Source organism: Ciconia boyciana, chromosome 9 (assembly GCF_034638445.1).
Source record: "Ciconia boyciana chromosome 9, ASM3463844v1, whole genome shotgun sequence".
NCBI lineage: Eukaryota > Metazoa > Chordata > Aves > Ciconiiformes > Ciconiidae > Ciconia > Ciconia boyciana.
Window position 1 is genome coordinate 46604498 of NC_132942.1, and position 19449 is coordinate 46623946.

The 19449-nt window shown below is 46.8% G+C and overlaps 2 protein-coding genes across 4 annotated transcripts in view; both read left to right on the forward strand.

Annotated features, from left to right (window-relative positions):
• AP1G1 (adaptor related protein complex 1 subunit gamma 1) overlaps positions 1–11876 on the forward strand; it is a 55578-nt gene extending 43702 nt beyond the window's left edge. For both annotated transcript variants that reach the window (XM_072872516.1, XM_072872517.1), the window contains exons 18-23: positions 1093–1234; positions 1688–1814; positions 2270–2365; positions 2603–2763; positions 5350–5448; positions 7860–11876. In XM_072872516.1, the coding sequence (XP_072728617.1) occupies positions 1093–1234; positions 1688–1814; positions 2270–2365; positions 2603–2763; positions 5350–5448; positions 7860–7961 (727 nt within the window). In that variant the 3' untranslated portion in view covers positions 7962–11876. The remainder of the gene's footprint in view (positions 1–1092; positions 1235–1687; positions 1815–2269; positions 2366–2602; positions 2764–5349; positions 5449–7859) is intronic.
• A 1943-nt stretch (positions 11877–13819) lies between these two features.
• Positions 13820–19449, forward strand: part of PHLPP2 (PH domain and leucine rich repeat protein phosphatase 2) — a 40854-nt gene continuing 35224 nt past the window's right edge. The window contains exons 1-2 of one of the 2 annotated variants that reach the window (XM_072871761.1): positions 13820–14008; positions 14496–14740. In XM_072871761.1, the coding sequence (XP_072727862.1) occupies positions 13874–14008; positions 14496–14740 (380 nt within the window). In that variant the 5' untranslated portion in view covers positions 13820–13873. Of the gene's footprint in view, positions 14009–14495; positions 14741–19449 lie in introns of those variants that run through there. The other variant, XM_072871760.1, reaches the window with a different exon arrangement.

Genomic DNA, 19449 nt, shown 5'->3' on the forward strand with positions numbered 1-19449 from the left:
CGAGGGCATGTGAGCTGCCTAGGGCTTCACATGAAGCCTTATGAATGAGTTGAGAAAAATCTAGCACAAGAGGCTTTTGATCTGAGTTGACCATTGCAGACAACAGTGTCTGGCGATCAGCTGGCTTTTGATCAGATGGCAGTGTATGCCATTCATAGTTTTGGGAGGCATTGTGCTTCAGAGAAAAACATACGAGAACTTCATTCAGTTTTACAAGAGAGCATCTGTATTTTTTTTCCCCCGGTATATTCTGGTGTTCATTACAGTATAAAGGCCAATGTTTAATAGTTTCTGCTCATTAAGACTTTGTTTAAAGTCTTAGTGATGGCCATTGGTCAAAATGGTCAAAAATGTGGCCCATTGTTGGGTTTACTGGCACTAGAACACTTTTTCAGCCCAAAAGATGTGTAGACAATGTGGCTTAACCCCTATTACATGCAGCGCTTTGTGGCTTGATCTGCAAGGGTAATGGCCTTTCTTGTATTACAGACTAGTTCTCCCTATACAAGTTTTCCTAGTTTTTTGTTTTGATGTCAGGATTCTGGATCCCGTGCCTCTTCTTCAGTCTCTGTGTCATTTCAGGAGGGTACTCTCAAGGGCTGAACTTAATCTCTTTGGAAACTTAATTTGGCTAAATGAGAGCATGGTGATTTGCTTTTCCAACTTTGTCACCTGTTCTAAGTTGTTAACCCTTCTGCAAAGAGGAGTCAAATGAGCTGACTCCCTGACTCAACTGCATATGGAACAGAGCAGTCAAGTGTCTGCAGGTAATCCACCATTGCTCAATTATTTAATCTGTGTCTTGGGTTTGTTATCCTAGCCCCACAGTGGAAACTGTGTCAAGTACTAGGGGAAAACAGGAGGCAGAAGGGCTTGTTTGGCTTTCAGCCATCAACGAATGTGTTTACACTGGCACAGAATGCCAGGGATTGCTTCTGACCGCCTCGAGCTGTCATGCATTCTTACAGTTCCCCTGCATTGGAGCTAAGAGGAAAAGGCAGATTGCCCTGTGTATATCATCTCCTGAATGTCTGCGTATTTGGATTGGGATCCAGGAAGATGGCACAGTGTAACTATGTCAGCTTCTTTCAGGCCAGCCCTACTTGAGAGAATGCCGGTAATGGAGAAGATCACCACAAATGGCCCTACTGAGATTGTACAGACCAACGGAGAGACAGAGCCAGCGGTACTGGAAACCAAACCTCCACCCTCTGGATTGCAGCCTGCTAGCCAGGTAATGGAAGCTGATCTAGGATAAGTTTCCACTGCCTGTCAGACCACACTACTAGCCACTGCCAACAGTAAGCTGAGACCATCTCCCTATCCCTCTCTGCTGGTTCTGACCTGGTGATGATCGCATTATCTCTCTGCTCTGGTGGCTCTAGTGTCGAGCACAGGTGTGTGGAAGAGGTCACTGGGAGGAGTGCAAGAGCAGGGTGGGGTAAAGCCATATATCCTCCAACCTGTCTCAGTGTGCACGAACTCCATCCTTCTCTGTCTCTGTGGTCCCAAGAGCATGGAAACTAGATGCCTTGTGGGGCCTGGGACCATAGCTGAACTAAGAACCTCTCTGACTGGCCAGCAGGTCTGTTGGTCTTCAATCTGAGAGCAAGTAGAATCCATTACATTTGCAAGGGAAAGTAGCGGGAAGTTGAATATGTAACTATTACATCCACTCTCTCATTAGGCAAATGATTTGTTGGACTTGTTGGGGGGAAGTGATATAACACCTGTAATCTCCACTGCACCTACAAGTAAGCCAGCCTCTGCTGGTGGGGAGCTCCTTGACCTCCTGGGAGACCTCAATCTAACAGGTGAGCAGGCTGCATCTCTTAAAAGTCTACATTCTCAGTCCTGGGGTGGGATGAGGGCTGGCTAGTTCTTCACTTTCTATGAAATCCTAGTCTTCACACTTATTCTTACCAAGATCCACATTAGCATACAGGTGGGAGTCAGGGAATGAAGTCACAGGATGACTCTGCAGGATTAGCTGGCAAGACTTGAGCATTTTCACACTCCAGCCTGGGAATGCTGTGAGCCTTTCCAGAGAGGACTGGGAGATGTAAGGAATTCATTCCATTTGAATGCCTGCTAGCTCCAGAGGAGCCAGTCCTTGTTAGAGAAAGCAGAGAAGGGGAGGATGGCAACACAGATGACTTGTAGAGCTTCATGTAAAGAAATATGATATGCAGCAGTTGATCTTTGGAGAAGGAATAACTACTCTTCATTTCATTACAGCTAAGTAATAATCCTTCCACACTTCTTGTAGGTTCTCCGGTATCTGCCCCTGCACCCCAGGTAGCACAGCCTCCGTTCCTGCTTGATGGACTTTCATCACAGCCTCTCTTCAATGATATTGCTGCAGGTTAGGGACATGTAAATCCTTAGCCTAAGGTGCCACAGCACCCAACTAGAAAAGGAAACAAAGGGTAGTAAAAAAGGGGGGGATTTGGGAGTGAAGTGTGGCACAGACACTGGAGCAGGAGGAGGGGATGTGTTTAATCTTCAGAAGAGTTAATGTCTGGGGTAAAATAAATCTGTTCTATTGTGTTGACAATGATCTCCAGATTCTGTAGGTCTACTGCTTTTTTGTTTTCTGCAGGAATCCCCTCAATTACTGCGTACAACAAGAATGGGCTGAAGATTGACTTCACATTTGAGAGGTCAAACACCAACCCTAGCGTCACTGTAATCACGATACAGGCCTCCAACAGCACAGAGCTGGATATGACAGATTTTGTTTTCCAAGCTGCAGTACCAAAGGTAGAGCCACTTAGGGCAACTATAGTGATAGGTTGAGGGCCAACTGCAAATACTTCCTGATCAGTGCTTTCATGTAGACAGAGACTTGCAGCATGGTAAACAAGGCGAAGAGCTGTTAACTCGTTCTCTTAGTGCTCAGTTTGGTCATCTCTTTCTAGTCTGAAAGTAAATGTTATAAATGCAATAGAACACTAGTTCCTATCAGATTGGACTAATTCTGCTTGGACAAAATCTTGTTCTAAAATCACCACTTTCTAGGAGGGTTGCTAAATCACACGCAGAAAAATGTTGGGTCAAAAAAATAAAGTGAAGATACTAATCTTTCCCAGTATTCTTAGTTTCTAAGAAATATACCATGCTCTTTGCAGCTATGAATACATGAAAAAAATCTTTCGAAGCTATTAGCTGCTTATAAAAGTTTAAATGAGTCCCCCCATGGTCATTAGTGATGGTCCTCCTTTAAGCAGTGAATTGTCTTCCCTTGCACTTAGCTGCAGCACAAAATATGGGAGACAGATATTGCCTAGTTTATAGCAGACCAGACCATTTAAGCAAGGTGTGATTGGAATGTTCTTCAAGTTTGGGAAAATACATTCACTTCTGGGAGTTTCACTTCTAGGTATTAGTAATGCTCTAACTTTCGCAGAATCACAGAATCATATAGGTTGGAAAAGACCTTTAAGACCATCAAGTCCAACCGTAAACCTAACACTACCAAGACCACCACTACACCATGTCCCTAAGCACCTCATCCAAACGTCTTTTAAATACCTCCAGGGATGGTGACTCAACCACTTCCCTGAGCAGCCTGTTCCAGTGCTTGACCACCCTTTCAGTGAAGTAAAATTTCCTAATATCCAGTATAAACCTCCCCTGGCGCAACTTGAGGCCATTTCGTCTTGTCCTATCACTTGTTACCTGGGAGAAGAGACCGACCCCACCTCTCTACAACCTCCTTTCAGGTAGTTGTAGAGAGCGATGAGGTCTCCCCTCAGCCTCCTTTTCTCCAGGCTGAACAACCCCAGTTTCCCCAGCCGCTCCCCATCAGCCTTGTGCTCCAGACCCTTCCCCAGCTCCGTTGCCCTTCTCTGGACACGCTCCAGCCCCTCAATGTCTCCTTGGAGTGAGGGGCCCAACACTGAACACAGCATTTGAGGTGCAGCCTCACCAGTGCTGAGTACAGGGGCACGATCACTGCCCTAGTCCTGCTGGCCACGCTATTTCTGATACAAGCCAGGATGCTGTTGGCCTTCTTGGCCACCTGGTCACACTGCTGGCTCGTATTCAGGTGGCTGTCAACCAACACGCCCAGGTCCTTCTCTGCCTGGCAGCTTTCCAGCCACTCTTCCCCAAGCCTGCAGCGTTGCATGGGGTTGCTGTGACCCAAGTGCAGGACCCGGCACTGAGCCTTGTTGAACCCCATACAATTGACCTCGGCCCATCGATCCAGCCTGTCCAGGTCCCTCTGCAGAGCCTTCCTACCCTCCAGCAGATCAACACTCCCGCACAGCTTGGTGTCATCTGCAAACTGACTGAGGGTGCACTCAATCCTTTCGTCCAGATGATTGATAAAGATATTAAACAGGACTGGCCCCAGCACCGAGCCCTGGGGACACCGCTTGTGACCGGCCACCAACTGGAGTAAACTCCATTCCCCACCGCTCTTTGGGCCCGGCCATCCAGCCAGTTCTTACCCAGCAAAGAGCACACCTGTCCAAGCCATGAGCACCCAGTTTCTCCAGGAGAATGCTGTGGGAAACCGTGTCAAAAGCTTTACTGAAGTCTAGATAGACAACATCCACAGCCTTTCCCTCATCCACTAGGCGAGTCACCTTGTTGTAGAAGGAGATCAGGTTGGTCAAGCAGGACCTGCCTTTCCTGAACCCATGCTAGCTGGGCTTGATCCCTTGGTTATTCTCTACATGCCGTGTGATGGCACTCAGGATGATCTGCTCCATCAGCTTCCCCGGCACCGAGGTCAGGCTGACAGCCCTGTAGTTCCCCGGGTCCTCCTTCCGGCCCTTCTTGTAGATGGGCGTCACATTTGCTAATCTCCAGTCAACTGGGACCTCCCCAGTTGGCCAGGACTGCTGGTAAATGATGGAAAGGGGCTTGGTGAGCACATCTGCCAGTTCCTTCAGTACTCTCGGGTGGATCTCATCAGGCCCCATAGACTTGTGAGTGTCTAAGTGGCGTGGATAGGCTTCATACCTGCTGTAGGAAGGAATTGGGGAAAGAATGGGCCTCCTGAAGTTACAGGTGTGCTGAGCAGTCTTGACTGTTCCTCTGCGTGTGACGCTTGAAACAATGCATCACTGCTGGTCTTGATACGCTACAGTAAGCCCTCACCCCCTAGTATTTGTGCTACCTGGATCTTGTGTAGAAAGCAGGTGGGCCAGTGAATATTTTGTTCTTTACAGATAGGGATTGAAGAAGTGATTATTTGACTTTATTGTGGCTCTACATATACTGTCAGGGCCAGGAACTGAACTCTTAATTTTCCTTTCTTTCTCTCAGTGCAAACAAATTGCTTTATGTTCGTTCTTGATTAAGCATCAAGTTGTTTTCTCTTTGCCCTTTCTTCAGACATTCCAGCTGCAGCTCCTGTCTCCCAGCAGCAGTGTCATCCCTGCATTTAACTCGGGGACCATCACACAGGTCATTAAAGTCCTGAATCCACAAAAGGTGAGTGATTCTGAGAACATTAAAGGTACTGTCTTGGAATTGTGCATTTAGTGGCGGTTGGTTAGGGATGCATCTCTGATGAGAGGTAGGGAGTGATGGTAGTAAATGATGTGTTTTTAATGACAGTCATTTTGATTAGGGTTAGGAAAAAGTTACGAAAAAGACAGGAGGTCCTGGGCACAGGTTTGGCCTTCTCTTTGGTTATACCACTAAAACAGATCACAGCTTTGCTATCTTCTTGAATTCATGAATGTCTTTTGCATCAGAATGGCTGTTAAACAAGTTTTTAGATGGCCTTTCTAGAGGAGCTCAACCTGGTGTTTGTGTGTATTATAAAAGTGATGTCCGAAAGGCAAGCATCTTGCCATATAAATATATTTAACATTTGTTCTTGCTGTCTGCAGCAGTGTTACTTGAAATGCTTGTTACACAAAAAATAGCTTGCTCCAAAATCTTAACAAAATTGTCTGTTTTCTCAAGTGGTGTCATTTGTTTTTAATGTGATGAGTGTAGTTTTAAACAGTTGATAGAAAGAATATTTAGGTGTGATTTAATCATAATTTCATTTGTTTTACAGCCTTCAGAGGCAGGCTTCAAGACTGGGATACCACAGACTTGAGGGGAGGGAGGGGTGTGGCCCACATGTCCTCCTTAAGAGGCTTTGCAAGTATTCAGATGGCATCAGAAAGACAAATAAAACTGAGAACACGTATTTATTCCTTTGTGGGACACCCTTAAGATCTTAAACATGTTTAAGAACTTAAAAAATTTTAAGTTTTTCATAGGTTAACACTTAAAGTACTGTTATAGATGTTAAGTGTTGCTGCTAGCCTGATGTGCAAATTAGAAAAATTCTCAAATCTCAGCCCAAGATTTCACTAAAATGGCTGTCTTCTAGTGCATAGTTTTTTGTCGTTTCCATGCATCTCCCCTTATCTCCGTGTAGTGTGCTCCCCTCTGCCTATATTAAGGCAGAAGACTAATTATTCTCTTTGTCTTGTATACATCTGATAGGAATTTCTCTGTGGTGCTGTAGAGCACCTTTCAAAGATCACCTTGAAAGTTTTTTTCTGAACTTGGGAGGGTTTAGGAGTTTTCCTGTAAGGTGCCAGAAGTCACAATATATCCACCTCAGATGGGCCCCACAAGGTGAAATACACCTAGATAGTGGGATGCTTTCTTGTTGGAACACCAGAACTCCTATGAACACTTCGGAATACAGAGGTGCAAAATAGTATTTTACTACCCTCTTCTCTTGCCCACTGACTAACTCTTCCACCTCAGGCATTTGTGCATCTCTTACTGTCCTTCAGATTGCTACTGCCTGAAAGTACAGCTTTGCAACCCTGTCTGTGAGATAGTGTAGTTACCTGGAATACTCTGAGGGAGGCAGCCTTGGAACAGCCTTGCTATTTAAGAGGTAGCTGTTTGTCTGGTCGGTGTTGTAAAAAAGTCTGTTCACCTAGACATGGACTGTCGTTATGCTGGAGTGAAACTGATGGCCAGTTTCCCAAAACACCACCAAATATAGCAAAAACGGACACTGATTATATTGATCTATTAGTGATAAAGCATAGCTTCTTTATCCTGAGGCTGGTTGGAGCAGTCATTGCCCTTCTTTCCTCCCTCTGCTATCCCTTTTGCATATTTCCCTGTAGGTATGGGCAAAAGAGCCAGAAATAGCCAACTTTTTGCTTTCCCCTTTAGGGTTTTTGGAAAACAAGGTTTTTTTGAGAGTGAGGAGAATAGGGAACCTGGCTGGAGCATGCTGTGCTCTAGCTATTATTAAGGGCCATCTAGTATCTGGATGACAGCCAAATGACAGAACATAAAACAACAACTGAGCTATTCCATCATTTATTCACAGCAGGAAGAAATGTTCTTAAAGACTCTATTTCCAGTCTGTCTTAGGCTATTTCCTTCATAGTGCTACTGAGCTATGCAATACTTGAAGTTTTCAGACGGCTGCTTTGAGGGAACAGCTAGTATGGGAAATGACACCTCTCCCTGCGAGCCTAAGCGCAGAGCAGCAGAGTCCAGATCTGCCTCCTGCTTTCTTCCATTGTTAACTGGGATTTTAAGGCAGTTATTTTTGCATTTAAGGACTTCAGTGCTTGTGAGAGCAGGGCCAGTGCAGAGAGAGATGGGGGCAGAAGCTGTGCTATAGCTTTTCTGAGGGCTTGTACCTGGTCTGAGAACTACAGTGACCAATCAGTGTCCTACCAGATTAAGCATTTATCTGCAGTGTCATAGCTTACCCTGCACATCCTTCCAGCAAGCTCTTGTGGTGAGGAAAGGTCTGTGTTTTGTATTCATGGGGTAAGGGAGGGGAGCTGGATGTGGGGGGATTTGCTGACCTTTAATGAAGACCTGAATTTGTTTGTGTTTTTTTCCCCCCTTTTCTCTTGTAGCAACAACTACGTATGCGGATCAAGTTGACATATAATCACAAGGGCTCAGCAATGCAGGATCTAGCAGAAGTCAACAACTTCCCCCCTCAGTCTTGGCAGTGAGGCTCTGGCACCATTCTTATTCTCACCCCACCCAATCAAAAGAACTCTGGGAAGAAGGTTGTGATTCTTGGCAATCCCCCAAACTGCACCATGGGCATGGGGAACAGATGAGACCTGCTGATGAGGAGGAATTTTCCTGAAGTGATTGCTGACTTTGAAGCATATCTGTTAAGACTAATCTCCTCTCCTCCGCTGATGAGGCTGGCGGCTTGTGGAGGCTACTGTGCACTCCCTCACACATGCATTCACAGCCAGAAGCAACATTCCCTTCTCTCCTTCCCGCGCCCTCCCCCCCCCTCTGCCCCCCGCAAAGAAATACAGCCTGGTTGGAAGAGAAGTCTGGAATTTCTAGCAGGGAAACTTTCTTCTCTGTGCAGCAAGTGAACAGCTGCCCCTTCTTTCTGCTGTCTTTTTCCCCTGGGGTGGGCAAGGTGTGTTGTCATTCATTACTAGCTGGATTCCTTCAGGCACTTTCATATGGGGCTCAGACTGGGGACTTGGGGAATGTCAGGCTGCCCTGCCTCTTTCTTCTTGTATCCCCTATGTCTGAAGGGGCTGGAGGCTTCTTATGGCCTATTCAGTGCATTATTGTATACACCCACCTCTTAGTTATGTGATACATACCAAGAGCAAGTTAGGCCTTGGGAGTTCATCTGCAAACCTGGGACAGTGCAGGAAAAGAGGTGCTGGTGAGAGTGGATAAAATTGCTTTGGTGCTGTACTTGGAAATGAAGACCTTACACTTGAATTTTCTTTCTTTCCATCAATAGCTACAGCCATGCAGTTTCACAGACAGTCTTCTGTACCTTCCCCAGAAAGTGTGGTGATGTATGAGAGATGTAGAGATCCAAGGAGCAGCTGGTTTTCTACCAGAGACGGTTTCAAAGCCTTTTAACGCAGTAGTTGTGGTTTATGGGTAGAAAAGACATATTCAATTTTGTAGATCAGTCTTTGAGGGCTCTGTTCCTGCTGGGAGACTCATCAGAGACTATGCTGCGAAGTTGCTCTTCCCAGTTATTCCAGACCTTCTCCCCACTTGAATTTCCAGAGCCTGTTGTAGACCCCCTGGGTTTCATTTGAGTTACTTCTGACTGGGATATTTGTGTTGTATCTGTAATATCGGCACTGAAATAAAGACCATGCGGTTTAAAGAGACCTTTCCCATTTTGTTACTTAATTGATCCTTGTAGTTTGCTCCTTGCTCCCCTTTCAGGGAAATGTGCTAGTTCAGGTTCAGACTGAAAGTAACTGAACTGTTTTTTGAATGGAAGCCAGTCGTTTGAGTATTTGGATCCAAAGATGTGAGGTCCAGTACTCTTCTAAGCTTATAGAAAGCTGTGTTCAGCTATGCTTCCTAGTGTGAACTGTTGTTGAGGTAGTAGAGTCCCGTGAATTCTCATGGAGACTATGTATAGGACATAAAGCACAGTGTGACAAAACCATTCAGATATTCAGCACTCATCAGGGAGGAAGAGGGGAGGATATATCTTAGATCTTCATCCATGAGTGTGCTGGTAAGCTGAAGGTACTCCAGCTTCCAACCCAGTGCTTTCTCAAAAGAAACAGATGGCACATCTGCTTTATTTCTTTGATGGGGCTTTCCAGTTAGTGATCATTCAGCGCTCTGATGGCAAGCTTAGACACAGCTTTTTGCATCTGCGAAAGTGCTAACACTAGGCTCCAGTCCTTGCCAAAACCACTGCAAGAGTGGTGCACACTTAGGGAAATCTGAAGACCTATTCTGCCCTTGAATCGGGAGCAGGAGGCCACTAAAGGTTGTTCAGTTGGCTTTGGTTTTAACTGCATTAAGTAATATAATGTAGGACTGACTCACTGACTGAAGTGCTGGTCTGTGTAATGGAATAAGTTTAGCTTCTCTTGGAGGGCGTTCTTGCTGCCTTATTGATTAAACAGGTTTGGGCCTTTGGATTAGCAGAGAGCTTTATTATTCTATGGGAACTGGCATTGGCATGGGGTTATAAAATCTACAAGAATGATGTATGATTTCCTTAAAAGTAATTCTGGGTTGTGGCAGGGTCATGCCTTGGCTATCAGCGGTGAGATAGATACTGTGCTTCAGCTAGCAGCATCATGAAGCAGGCAGTCTTGCAGAAAATGGCTGAATCAAAGTCCGCTTGCAGGTGCTGAGCATTTAGCTTTGTTGCTTTCACTGCAGTTGTGACTATTCACCACCCCACTAGCTCAAACTCCTTAGTGTTGAAGGCTGAGCATGTTAAATCTAGACTCCAGTGAGCTCTGAGGGTGTCCCAGATACAAAGCTAATGGAAAGTCTTTGCCTTAGTTCCTGGACACCCCATAAGCTCTCCCATTCCCCTCACAGAATGGTACATGGTCACTTGTACTGAAAGCTGGCACACCTCAATCTCCATTTCTTTTTGCTGAGAAAGAGCACTGGTGCAGGAGATTAGATGGGGAGAAAGAAGTAAATAGTCTCTCACCTGGCCAATTTGTCGCAGCATAGCTGGGAACAGCTTATCTTGTCCCTCTTGTGCTTGTTTTCTGTCCCCTAGGGCAGCTGGGTTACGTTGTTGGTCTCTGTCTGGTAAGCTTGTAGGGCAAATTCCTACTGTGTTCTTGGCTCCTTCAGCCACCCTTGCACAGAGTGCTTCTGTTTTGGGAAATAGGCGCTTTGTCATGGATTTCTGAGTCAAGCTGAAGGAGGTGGTGCATGTACCTGAAATGCATTTTGCTTGAAGCCATCCCTTGGCTGTGGAGTACTCCTTTGTAGCAGCCAAACATTCCCGTTGTCCTTGGAGTTCTTTCCCTTCCCCTTGCTAAGGGATGGGGTACTAGCATTATGCCAGAAGGAAGGCCAGGTTTCACATGTTCCCATATCTGCAATACTAGATACCATTGCTTGCTCCTTGACCCCTAAGTACATCTCTTAAGCTCTGTGCTGCTGCTTTGTTTTCCTCACTGGGGAGTACTCGCATGTCTACATCTAAGGCACTCTGAGGACAGGGTGAGTCTTTTTTCCACCAGTTGAATGCAACAGTTCTCACAGGTCTGGTCAACATTTTCCTTGCTGCGGTGTAAGGGGAATATAAAGGGAGCAAGATACAGACTTCATGGCTAATCTTACTAATATCTGCATTGGAGGCTTTGGAGCTGAGGGAGATTGAATGTCTGTTTTTTCAAGTGAATGTATTTTGAGTCAAAAAATGACAGAAAGAACAGTGGCCGTAATGGGCCTGAAGGGGGAGAAAATGTGGGAAGGTCCTAAGAATCAATTTTGTCCAGGTTTTGATGGGACAAAATATGGCCTTGAACAACCTTTTGAAGCAATAGCAGTGAGGGGACTGCCACCTATACAGTACCTTGGATATATAACTCAGAAGATGCTGAAACAGCTGGGAAAGGTGACTTAGTGCCTTCCCCAAGGCTGGTACTAGCTGCAAGATGGAGCAGCAAAGATGGCTTTTTTTTAGATCTGCTGGTGCGCTTTCTATGTGTTCATTTTCTACTTGGGGGCTATGAGGGAAGGAGCTACTGGACTGCTTCCCTCAACTTTCACTCTATTCCTGTATATTCCTTTTTCTTTCCTGATGTAATTTACATTTTACATAGAGCCCCATCCCACCTCTTTGACAGTATAGTAAAAAAAAAAAAAACCAAACCCAAACAAACAAAAAACCCCCCCCAAAACAAAATCCCACCAAACCCAACCAAATTTAAAGTAAAAACATGCCATTTGAGCAGGGAGCCTGGTGGCATTCGAACTTCTGCAGACCTATTTTTGAGATGTGAAAAATTTAAATAAATGCTGAGTCTTAGGTGAGTGAGGAGCATAACGGATGTAAACATTTACATGGGATGCATTAGACTTCTGCTGTGTGTATTGTCTTTTGGTTGAAACAAATTATGAAGTGACTAATAAAATGAGTCAATATTCAATGATTTAAAACTGTGCCTTGTTGCTTTTTGCAAGTACAGCGGGATAGGACTTACTGCTTCTTAATGTTTGGCCATGACAAGGTCAGATGATGTGAAATAAAGGCAGCATTTGAGAAACTTTCCAGGAAACTTTGGAGAGCAAAATGAGTAGACAATTACAAAACGCTTAAACAGTTCATGTGAAGTATCACCCTGAAAGAGACCTTGTCAACTACTAGCAGCAATACTTGTCCAGGTGCTAGAAAGGTGTGATGAGATCTGAACACAAGGAATTTCTTTCCCTGGTGTTTGCAGCCTGCCCTTGGAGTTGGTTATGATTCCCTTGCTGCTTAAAAAGCCCCCTTTCGTACTCCATGTGCCTCTGGGACAAGGACTGTTGTAATCTCATTGTCCATTAAAGCAATACACGAGCCTGCTGTAAGGTTCTTCCTTGCGTTTTCTAGTCACAGTAACATTTGATTAGATAACTTTTCACGTGTTTTCTAACACACGACTGCACTTCTCTCTGAAAGTACAATCTCCTCAGTATTGCCTTGTGTCCTTCCTTTACGGAAATTCTCTTGAGGCAAAGTGGTTGGAGAACTACAAAGCTGCAGCTAGAAGTGCATGGTAATCGTGCCTTCCTGTGGGGAAAACCTAATGAAAATTTGATGTGTTTTTAAAGTCGTCTCAGCTCGTGTGCATAGGTCTGGAAGTGTTAAGAGCTAGGTGGCCTTCCCTGTGACTGCCCTGGTTTAATGACATGGATTAATACAAAGTGACAGGGAGCACTTCTAACCTTGCTGACACGATGGGTTTCTGCCAGTTCCGTGTGTTTAAATAGGAGAGCCCTCCAGATACTGGAGAATTCAGAAAGGGCATCAGAAACTGCCAGTTTGCATGGCAGCGAAGGGTCAGTCATCTGAGGCCCTGCTTCTGGAGTGGGACAGACCACCGGTAAGCTTTTCCTTGGCGTTCCTCCTGGGCACGGGGCCTAAGCCCGGGCAGCGCTGTGTGGGCAATGCTGCGTACACCACGTGTGCCTGGGGCAGGCCTGCAATGCTGCGTAGCAAAACCCTCGGCTACACCAGGAAGGAGGCAGGAAATGTTTAAAGGAAATGTGTAATAGAATTGAAAGTGGTGGGCACAGTAATAATACCAATGGTGAGAATGTGGGAAGTACTGAAATAAGCCCAGGAATTCGTGTAGCAACAAGGAAATGGGACGATGACAGGCTAAAGTGTGCTCAGGTTTGGAACTGTTGGCGGTTATGGGGAAGGCGGGAGGCTTTTGTTGTTTTGTTTTCAATGTGCTTGATCCTGTTCAGGCATGAATGGTAGCTGTCTTAAAGCATTAATCAAATTCTGGTAAACGGCACGGCAACGATGGCAATTATTAAGCAGACAACAGTGCAGACGGCCTGAGCTGCGGCGATGGACCGGCACAGCACCGGGAGGAAGGGGGTGCGCGCTCCCGCCTTGGGAGGCTGGTGGTAACGGACACCGGCGGTGAGCGAAGGAAACCGCGCGGTGAGGCGCTCCGAGAGCACACGGGTAAGCGTGCCCTTCCTTCCGCACGGGGGCCGCGGGCAGTTCGGACCTTGCACTTCTTAAGAAGCAGCCGCGTAACCTGCGCTGGCGACGTTACATCAACACGCGGCTCGGGCGCTTCCTCGCCCGCCGATCGCGCCGCTGTCCTGCGCGGCCTTGCTGAAGCTTCCCGCCGTGCCTGCGCCTCAGGCTGACGAGGGGCGAGCGGCGAGGGCTGAGGCGGTGCAGTAACGCGGTTCAGCCGCTGCCGCGCGCAGCCCGCGCCCACGGGAACGTTCCCCTTGGCCGGCCCCCGGGGGAGGGCGCAGCTGAAGGGGCTGCCGCCGCCCCGCACGGCGGGCCCGGGGCCGGGCCGCGGGCGACCCCTCGAGCGGCGGAAGCCCGCGCGCTTCCGGGGCGGGGCCTGCGCGGAGCTGGGGCGGGGCCGCCGCCGCCGCCGCCGCCCGGGGTTTCGCCGTCCGGCCGGCGATGGGGGAGGCCGGGCCGGGGCCGGCGGCCGGGCCGGGGCCCAGGGAGACGCCGGAGCCGGAGGACGAGGCGGCGGCGCCGGGCGGCGCGCGGGGGGGCCGGGCCGGGCCCCGCGGCGGCATCCGGGTGCTGAAGGTGAGGAGGGGAGCGGGGCCTGCGCCGCGCGGGGACGGCTCGGCCTGCCGGCCGTTGCCGGCAGCTCGGCGGGGCGGGGGCGAGTCGTCGCAGCGGGGCCGCCCCGGCAGCTCGGCGTCGCGCCTGGGGCGCTGCCCGCCTCGACCTTGGCGGGACGGCCGGGCGGGGCCCGCGTCCGAGCGGGGCGGCCCGGCGGTCTGTCCGGCCCGGGGCGGCCGGTGCCCGTGGGGCTCCCGCCGGCTCATCGCGAGCGCTCCCGAGGGGGCGCCGGCGGCGCGGGAGCCCCCCGCCGAGCGGAGCGGTGGGGCTCCCCGGGCCCCGCCGCCCCCCTGGGCCCGGCCGCGCCTGCGGCCTGTGCGGAGGGGCTGCCTGCGAGCCCGGCGGCAGGGCCGGGTTGGAGCGGTCAGCTGCGGCCTTCGAGGGAGGAGGGCCGTCAGACGCCGAGTCGCAGGCAGCTGCTGACGCTCTGGTTTGGGCTGCCTTGCAGAGAAACGTGAAGCGCAACGGGAGCAGGAGCTGTCTGAACAGGAGCCGGTTTGGTTCCCGTGAGAGGGACTGGCTGAAAGAGGACGTCGGACGAGGCTGCGTGTATGTTTATGGAAGAGATTCTGCAGCTACTGCTTCTTCAGACTTGCGCTTGGTCCTCTGTACAGTGGACACCCCCGCCTCTGAGATATGTGATGGAGAAGGGAGGAAAAACCTCTTTTTGCAACTTCACGGAGACCTGGTCAGGTGAGGGCTGAGAAAGGATAAATCTGTTTGAGAAACATTTGTTTAGTTTGCTGTGTGCCTGTGTATGGTAGCAGGGCAGGTATGGAACAGACAGAGGTGGTAGGTAGCAGTTAGATGCAGCCTTGAGTAACGCAAGTCATAAAATGAAGTAGTGGTGCGCCTTTTACGCATCTCTTAGTTAAGCCATAGGTGTTTTAGCTGGGAGGGTTTGGCTGGTGCTCCAACCAGAAATATGTCCTCATTTTGTAGGTAGAGGCTACTGTTCCTATGCTCCTTTATTACCTTCCATGTTATGGACATTTTAGCATCCAGAAAACTTAAGCTATTTAGGCGGCTGTAAACAGTTATTCTGAGTCAGTGAAACATGTAAGGTACTTTCACAGTTATGTCATGTAATGTTTATGTGTTAGTAATTTTTTTGTTAAGAAGAGTTGCCAGGTAAATAATTAAAGGTAGACAGAAAGGTAGTATAGTAAGGGTTATATAAAGAAGGCTTAAGCATCAGACTGTACGTTTTATACCTGCAGTCGATTTAAGCTGAAAGTGGACCGCTCAGGGTTTAATGTACGTGAACTTTATGCTGTGAGTGTATTATGGACTCCTCTAGGTTTACAAGCTTCCATTAGGTTTTTAGGATTTAGACTTTGCATTGATTCTTCTGGACTTAAGATTGAGTTATAAAGTTGCCACTCCTCAGGGGAAAAAAACTTCTGTGGTCTCCTTACTCTCCTGCTTAAGAAGGCTAAGCAGTAGAGACAACACACGCTGAACAGGACTAGTAGCTGTTTTTTTGATAGTGAAGCAAAAGTCCTAAGTTGCATGTGTCCAAACTTTAAAAACATGGCATGCGCTTGATCAGGTAGAGGGAGGGAGTCCTAGTGGCGAGAGATGCAGAGAATAGGATGTGGTTAAAACTGACTGGTGAAAAAAGTTAGTTAGACCTGTTTGCCTTGCCCAGCCTGGGTTATCGGAACCAGAGTTAGGTTAGTTAGAAATACTGTATGAGGATAGATGGACACTTGAACGTAGCCATCAAGGCAGCTGAAAATCTCCATTCATTGCTTGAAGAATTTATAAGGAAATTGGCTTGTTTTGGACCCTAGCAGTGCACAGATTTCCCAGCATTTAGAAAGAAGAGCAGGTCCTTTACTGCAGATCATGAAAAAGGCTAGGTAAAGCTTGTAGATGTGTTCTGAGAGGAACGTTTTGACTTTTTTTTAGCTCTTGAGATGGCTTTTGTGTTTGAATTCTGTTAAATATCTGCCTCTTCTCCTGCTAGATGGCTGTGCCTGTCTTTGATTAGTGGCATGCTTTCCACTGGATGAGGAAATTGGTCCTACTACCAGTGCTTTGGAAGCAAGTACCAAGTTGTAAAGGTTTACTTCCCACTCTTGTTGCCTCTTGGTGTGTCTAGCACTTTGTCAAGCTTTGTCCTAAATTTCACAAGGAGTTCTCGATTACAGCATGTCTGTTCCTTGTAATTCTCAGAACGTGTTTGCCCCAGAAGAGATCCCTGAATGAGATCCCACTGGGGGTGTTCTCAGTAGAGAAACGGGAGTTACCAGTATTGCTTCAGTAATATCTGTGTTAGTAACAGGAAGCAGGCCTGAATGGTACCTGCTTGCATGTCCACAGGAAGATGACAGAATGCTCAAGATATCCCTATGCCCTGTTGAGATAATTCCTTCCTTGAGCAAAGTTTTCTGATTAATATAACCTGTTTGCGCATACAGATTACTCTGTTAAGCATCTGATTGCATTTTACCCTAGGTGTGTTTGTCTCTTAAACAACTTATGAATTCTTGACCCTTTTAATATCAGTAGGTGGCTTTCTTTCAGAAGCTGAGTATGGCAAAGATTGATTTGGCACCTGACTCAAAAGACTGAAAGCTGGACAGTAAACGGGAGAATAACAGAAACGTTTTTTGTGTATTCACTGTAAATACTCAGTGGTGTCCTCGTGATCATTCTGCGTTTCCCTTTGAAGTCCGTGCACAGGGGAGTCAGTTTCTGTCAGAACTTTCTTTTCTTCTCCACAATGCACCTCAAGGATCTTTAGAGTTCTCCTAGCTAGAGTCTTTCCTTATGTTAGTATCCTTTCGTATTCAGAAATTATACCTTCTGGCAGAGGGGGGGATTAAACCAAAATAGCACGGATACCTTCTTTGGTCTGGACACCCTCAAAACAAAAATGTGAACTACAGAGATTTGAAAATTCGACTGTTGCTTATAAAGAAGAGCTACAGTTGCAGCAGGAGTTGTGGAACTGTTGCTACTTTTTATTGGCTTTTTTGTCTCCTTACCTTTTGCACCTTGGCTTCACGGAGCTACTTCTGTGACTATTGGAAGTGTCCAGTACCTGATGTGTGATACTGATGTGGATATAATGGGCTGGTTGTGTCAAGTAGCAGCTGCTGTGACAGCCAGGGTGTTCTCCATGTGTGCTCGCATTCAGTGTGTATTGCACTGGCTGCAAGATGAATTTTTACGTTTCTAATGTGATCGCGTGCCAGTTTGGGGTTCACACGACATTGCTGTCTCTCAAAGGGGATGCATATTTTTCTACCTCAAGCTGTAACTGTTGCCTCTGGAACCTGTCAGCCTTGGTCATGTTAGTAAAGAAATTCCGTGTAGAAACTGCCGTTCCAGGTAGTAGTTTTGGTTTTCCCTTTCCTGGCCTATCCTGGATTTTGTTAGTGAATCGTGTGGCTCTTGACAAGAACTTGGACCAGTGATCCATTCAGTCAGGTCTCCAGAGTGTCTCCAAAGGCGTTCAGTGAATTGCTCCCTTTCCTGGTTTGAATGTGGTCCGTAGGTAATGAGCTCGTTTGTTCATTGCTTTATTTACAAAGCCCTGTGCTGGACCTGTGAGTGTCGTTAGCTGAACGCCTGGACTCTGCGCTGGTGTTTCCTGGGTCGCAGATGCAGCTCACAGCTGCTGCCAGAAGAGTAGCTCGGCCGCGGGCCGGGAGTCAAACATGCTTCCCACCAGGTCTTCACGCTTGAAATGCGTAACACCAAGCCATGCTTTGTCTGCGGAGCGGTCAGTCATTGCCTCCTGCATACATGCGACTTTTTAGGCGTAGATTTTTCTGTGAACTCAAACTCTTTTGCCAGGTAGTGAACTTTGAACAATTTGTGGCGTTTTGCAGACAACTTGAAGAATTCAGCAGACTTAACTTTTTGGCAAGGCTTTTCTCTTCCAGCCAGTGGCAAGCAAACCTAGATGGTGCAATAGTACAGTCTACTCTTTTGATTGGTTTTCAGCTAAGAATGGTACTATGGCAGGACAGATACATTTTTTAGGGGATTAGGCTTGAATAGATATTACTGGCAATGTTCCTTTTGTACACGGCTTTTTTAGAAAAGAAACAAAACAGAGGGCATTGTGTTTGATATCTGCAAGAAGCGCATCCATTTGATTTATGTGGACAAGAAAGAAAATTAAGGGGTTTTCAAATTAGCATTTTTAAATCCTGCAGCAGTAATTCTTGCTGAAGTGAAAGATGAGAAGAATAAAAATAATGAAAAAAATCAGATTTCATCTCCAGAAAGGGGCAAATATGGTGGGACAGAATATCCAGCTTTTTCAGGAGGGTAGACCACAGTGCTGTACCTCAGAGAGTATTGAGCAACCTGTAGAGCAGTGATTTAATTTGTCATATGAAAAGCGCTTATCCCTTTACTGTATTAAGGTTCTTCCAGAATTCTGATGTGCAAGAAGTGCATTGTTCAGTGTGTACTTGCAAAAGCTTCAGTCCATTCAGCAACCAAATTGTGATGTTTGAGTGGGGTTTTTTTCCTAGGAAATCTAGATACAGACTACGTGAAGTGTTCTTTTTGTGAGTGACATTCAAGCATTTATGGTTCCTGAGCCATGGGTCACATGCTGGAAAAGCTGTTTTCTGGCAAGCATAAGGCTTTAATAGCAGAATAATTGGAATCTAGGGGTCGTCGAGGGAGACTTGGGCAACGTATTTGGAGATCCAGTCAAATCTCTCATATTCTCCTTGGATTCTGCACTGAAGGGTATAGAATACATCAGGGTTTACTGTGTTGGAAGTCAGCTTTGTTTGGTGCAATCTATTATTTATTCCAGTTTCTAGTAGCTTGCCTGTTATGGGAGACAGATACCCAGGTTTGTAATTTCCAAGATTACCTCAGAAACCTCTTTTGAAAGTTTGGTGTCATGTTCACTGCTATATGTAGCAAAAAAAAAAAAATTAAGTGATAATGTAAACCTCAGTTACATTTATATAGAAGGGCTTGGCTCCAAGCTTCTAGAGCTCAACAGAAGGTCCTAAAAAAGACTGAGAGCCTGCATTTGAACTGAAGAAATCTCTGCAAAGAGAGGAGCACTGATGCTATTACGCTCTTTTGAACCAATCTCTTGTCTCACGTCCATCTCGCAAAGCAGGGAAAGAAAAAGCGTTCCGTAAATCAGCTTTTCATGCTGATTGTAGGAAGAGCTCTATCTTAGCTGGACTAGGATCTTTTTCCAGGAGTTCCAAGAAGATGAGCAGTGTCAGAGTGATTGGTGGTGGTGCAGGTGATCAGCACTGTTTGAATTTTCATTCTCGACTGCTGTTTTCTTTTTTGGGTTTGTTTGTTGTTTGTTTGTTTTGGAAGCTATTTTCCATTTTATTTTGGAAAGCATGGGCTCTGGTCCTTGCTTATAGACCCTCCAAATTATTTCAGAAGAATTCTCA